This window comes from Mercenaria mercenaria, chromosome 3 (genome assembly GCF_021730395.1).
Source record: "Mercenaria mercenaria strain notata chromosome 3, MADL_Memer_1, whole genome shotgun sequence".
Classification (NCBI taxonomy): Eukaryota; Metazoa; Mollusca; class Bivalvia; order Venerida; family Veneridae; genus Mercenaria; species Mercenaria mercenaria.
The window spans coordinates 51,544,693-51,549,874 of NC_069363.1; the positions used below are offsets into that span (position 1 = coordinate 51,544,693).

The following is a 5,182-nucleotide window of genomic DNA, read 5'->3' on the forward strand; positions in this document are numbered from 1 at the left end:
TTTCGATCTTCGAGCTGGCTCGAAATTCAACCCCAGCTCGAAATTCAACTTTTACAAAATCTGAAATTCGATCTTCGAGCTGGCTCGAAATTCAACCCCAGCTCGAAATTCAACTTTTTCAAAATCTGAATTTCGATCTTCGAGCTGGCTCGAAATTCAACCCCAGCTCGAAATTCAACTTTAAGATAATCTGAATTTCGATCTTCGAGCTGGCTCGAAATTCAACCCCAGCTCGAAATTCAACTTTTTCAAAATCTGAATTTCGATCTTCGAGCTGGCTCGAAATTCCACCCCAGCTCGAAATTCAACTTTTTAAAAATCTGAATTTCGATCTTCGAGCTGGCTCGAATTTCAACCTCAGCTCGAAATTCAACTTTTTCAAAATCTGAATTTCGATCTTCGAGCTGGCTCGAAATTCAACCCCAGCTCGAAATTCAACTTTTTCAAAATCTGAATTTCGATCTTCGAGCTGGCTCGAAATTCAACCCCAGCTCGAAATTCAACTTTTTCAAAATCTGAATTTCGATCTTCGAGCTGGCTCGAAATTCAACCCCAGCTCGAAATTCAACTTTTTCAGAATCTGAATTTCGATCTTCGATCTGGCTCGAAATTCAACCTCAGCTCGAAATTCAACTTTTTGATAATTTGAATTTCGATCTTCGAGCTGGCTCGAAATTCAACCCCAGCTCGAAATTCAACTTTTTCAAAATCTGAATTTCGATCTTCGAGCTGGCTCGAAATTCAACCCTAGCTCGAAATTCAACTTTTTCTTTAAATTTGAATTTCGATCTTCGTGCTGGCTCGAAGTTCAACCCCAGCTCGATATTCAAGTTTTAGAAAATCTGAATTTCGATCTTCGAGCTGGCTCGAAATTCAACCCGAGCTCGAAATTCAACTTTAAATCTGAATTTCGATCTTCGAGCTGGCTCGAAATTCAACCCCAGCTCGATATTCAAGTTTTAGAAAATCTGAATTTCGATCTTCGAGCTGGCTCGAAATTCAATTTCAGCTCGAAATTCTGTGTTGAATTTCGATCTTCGAGCTTGCTAGAAGTTAAAAGCTAGCACGAAATTGATATTCAATGTTGAATTTCGATCTTCGAGCTGGCTCGAAATTTAAAGCTGGCTAGAAATTTAATTTCGATTTTCGATCTTCGATGTCAGTGCCATCTTCTCGATGCTTAAATAGTTATGGCGTACAAATGCATAATACTAAGTAAGGGCTTTCTGAAACTAGGTGTGTCAATTATGGCTAGAAGACACACATCTGCCGTTTATTTACCCATATTTCTGCTGTTCATGTTTATATTGGTATTTTCATTTACCATATTTTCTTAATATAAGTTGTACTGTTTTTTCTTCTACAATGACATCAGAAAATCTATCTGAAAACGATTCAACACATTTTTACCCGTCATAATGACGTTGCAACATGACGTCGAAGTCGGAACGCGCCTGTAATATTATCCCTATAATCCCGACCTTGCACAACGTAACAGCGTAACGAAACGAGTGCAAGATTTGGTATGCACCTCTCAAAATCAGACAATATTGTAGACCGCAGTGCTTAAACTTGCATTGCATGAAATGCCATACATGTTTTCTCACGTCCTGTGACAGAATATTGCGATGTCTCAGGGTTACCTTAACAGACATTGCAAAAGAATTTTTTTCTTTAGATCAGAAAGATTTGATTTCTTGACGGTCATCGTTTCTTGATCTTAAACCAAACATTCAGTTCTCATCAAGGATCTAACATCTTCCGTTACGTAAAACTAGGGCGAAAATGAACGTAAACAAACTATTGCTGGCAACATCCTGATTATACGAAAGCGTGTACGTAATCCCACTTCTACTATACATTTATTAGTATTTTGTCTTATAGCTTCCTAAAATACTTGTATACTATCATATAAGTTTACATTTGCAGTGGCGGTGTTATAAATATGTGTCACTTTCAGCTATCTCCATTGCGACAGATATTTTCACTGAATCAGAAATACCTACTTTACATACAATCTTCTAAAAATTTCTGTTGGTTATAATTAAGGTCTGACAGAATTTTGTCTGCAGATCTAACCAATAAGATCATTCACATTGTTGTATTTTTCTATTAAAATGTTTTTGACTGCTATAAAGCTGGCCTTTGACATTTTTCTTAAAGATTCTCACATTTTAGTCGAAGGCTTTCAGTTTTACAAAATCTGTTCCATGTGTAAGAAAGGTGTAAAGACTTGAGCAATGTTAACATACATTTATTTTCATGTTCTGTGATACTGATTTATAGCTACTAGTTCACTTTGCAATGCATTTCTTCTTTTCAAACACTGCACAGAAGTCATGTCAATATCAGATTTAAGTTTAAAACGTTTTGTTCTTATCTTAAATTACAATCGTCAATATATTGCACATCATCTTCGCTATGCTTCATTCATTGAAGACTATTCTCCGGAAACATGGACTCATGTCTATACAGATGGATCAGCCACATACGCCATCAAAGATGGAGGAGCAGGAGTTTTCATTCAATACCCACCTGGCAAGAGAGAAACACTACATGCAGCCACAGGAAAACACTGCAGCAGTTACAAGGCAGAGACTGAAGCACTCATGAAGGCCATCTCAAGGCATAACAAGCGCAATATTCACATGTACAAGAAATACAGACTGGTACCATCACCAACTTGTCCATGTGGTGAGGAAGATCAAACTACGGCGCATATACTTCAGAGATGTAAAAGGCATGACCAGGAGTGAGCTGCGACTTGGCCGATATATACTTTAATCCACCAGAAACAGTATGGAGGCATTGAGGATCTGCGGAAAACCACGAGCTTTATCGAGGCTACTGGTCTAACAGTGTAATCGCGAACGAAGAGGAAGAAGAATCTTTTGCAATGTAAAACATAGATGCTTTTCATGTCAAATGTATTTATTCTACACCAGTTATGGTGGATTCACATTATTAAATACCTGTTGCACATTTTATCATAATTACAATTAAATATATAGTTTCGTGTGCATTTCATAATCTAAAACTAATTAAGGATATAAATCCAGAGGCATTCCCAGTAAAGTTTATTTTGTTCAATCAAATTTCAGGTATGCATGTACATACAGATGACGTCGCACTGATAGCATGTTTAAGATACGTAATTTGATGGTAATTGTATTATTCAGGCGGGAATACATTTTATACATTATACCATAATTCTTGGTTGTAACTTCTTTTACGAAGTCAGAAATTTCAACATTTAGCCTGATGGCGGCAAGTGATTCTGCCTTTGTGACCAGTGCAGCCCAAGATCAGTCTGCACTGTTCAGTAAATTTTCAGTGAACACCCCATTGAATAATATGTAGTCCTGCCCAAATTGAATGATCGACCAGTCCGTATTAGAAATTTATCAGGCTTAGGGTTAAGTGGCCGTTACTATACAAACTATAAAGTTGGTTTGATACAGTGTTTCCTTTATCTGAGCAGCATTTCTGATAGAACAGCTCTCAAAAACAGGCAGGTTGACAGTCTGCAGAATAAACATGATAAATATTATCTTTCCTGATAACAGTTTTGGGACAAATATTATGAAGCCAATTTATAACTGAACAGATTTCTCATAAGACAACAAAGCCGTTGAAGTGTTACGTTTTCCTGAATACTGATTACTAGTAACTAAAATACAATGATATTATAAATGTATATGGCTTAGCACGAATTAGCAGCGTCAGATTAATACAGAATATATATTTCATTTTTATCTAACCAACAATTGAACCAACATTTTCATCTTCATACAACAGAAACCCACTGAATGTGCTGTAGGCCGAACCATATACCCGTCATCAAGATCTCTGTTTTCCACCGACACGTCGTCTCCGCCCTTTAGGTCCACAATAATCATCTGAGAAGACTGCTGTTCAGTCATGTATAATAATGCAATTGTTATGCCATTGACTACAACTTTTCCGTTCGCATCACCAGACAGAGAGCCGCTTTTATAGTGAGTTAGAGTGACGCTGAACACATAGGTCCCTGCCACTGGAGCTATGAATGTGCCGTGGCGTTCGTTATAAGCATTTCCAATGTTAGTTATCGCGTGGTCGAATACAATGTCTTGGTTTATTCCTAGATGGGGCGAGTGCGATGACATAGATGCGAAGAAAGCCACCCGTGTTTCTACATTTGTTCTGCGCATATGACTCTGGAACCCTGCAAAATTACAAATGAAAAATGACTTTCCTGGATGAGGCGAGTGTGAAGGAAGCTACACGAGTTCCAGTGGTGGGAATTTGAGACCTATGCAAATGTACATCTCTTTTATGATACTTCATTCAATAAACATTTTCTTTCACTTTTTAACAAATAATTAAATATTTAAATTCGAAAGTTGTTTTCTTACCACGTTTTATTCTTCCTTGCTTCGGCATTGTGTTTTTCAGTCTATGTTCATCCATCAACTGATGTTTTGTTATGTCTTTCTCTGAATCTTCAATATCATTTGTTTCATTGTCCGACCTTAAAGTGTCAGCTTTAGTTTCTAAATTTTCAATTCTTTTTTCTAATTCTGAAATAATGTTAGTTTTGACTCGATTATCTGTTTTTAGTTCTTTTATTTGCCTTTTGTGAGCGATTGTTGTCTGCTGCAGTTCTATGACAGTCTTTTCCAATATTTTGACACGTAGGTCATATCTCTCTGCCATGTCTGAAATTATACGCGACACATATTTCCTCACAGCACCGGGAAGCTCATCTTCTACTTCATTTACATAATGATCTATGTTTGTTTTTTCACAATTCGCTAAATAAATGAAGAGAGAAATTAAAGTAATGAGTACCTTATCATTCATGTTTATGCCGACACATCAACTAAAACTAAACTGATAAAATCTGAGCCTCTGGTGACGTGATATATTTAGAGTTTGTCTTCAATAGTTTGTACGAGGGCCATTCAAGACAGTTTGACTACATGGCTATGAGTTACAGAAATTATACTGATGTATTTTAGCTAATCTTTACGACAACGAGCGAATAATTTTGTCATAACACACAGTTATTGACGATGGTGATAATAGTTGTTTAATTATGATGAACAAATGATGATAAATGGTAATGATGGATAAATGATGACAATGTATGAATGAGTATAAATGAATGATTTTGAATTATGATGATGAATTATGATGA

The 5,182-nt window shown here is 36.6% G+C and overlaps 1 protein-coding gene across 1 annotated transcript; it reads right to left on the reverse strand.

Moving 5' to 3' along the window:
* Nucleotides 1–3,350: 3,350 nt before the first annotated feature.
* Nucleotides 3,351–4,834, reverse strand: LOC128556039 (uncharacterized). Its single transcript, XM_053539939.1, has 2 exons — nt 4,398–4,834; nt 3,351–4,207 (listed from the first exon to the last, which is right to left on the reverse strand). The coding sequence occupies exons 1-2, from the start codon at nt 4,696–4,698 to the stop codon at nt 3,753–3,755; spliced, it is 756 nt and encodes a 251-aa protein (XP_053395914.1). The 5' UTR covers nt 4,699–4,834; the 3' UTR covers nt 3,351–3,752.
* Between the last annotated feature and the right edge of the window lie 348 nt (nt 4,835–5,182).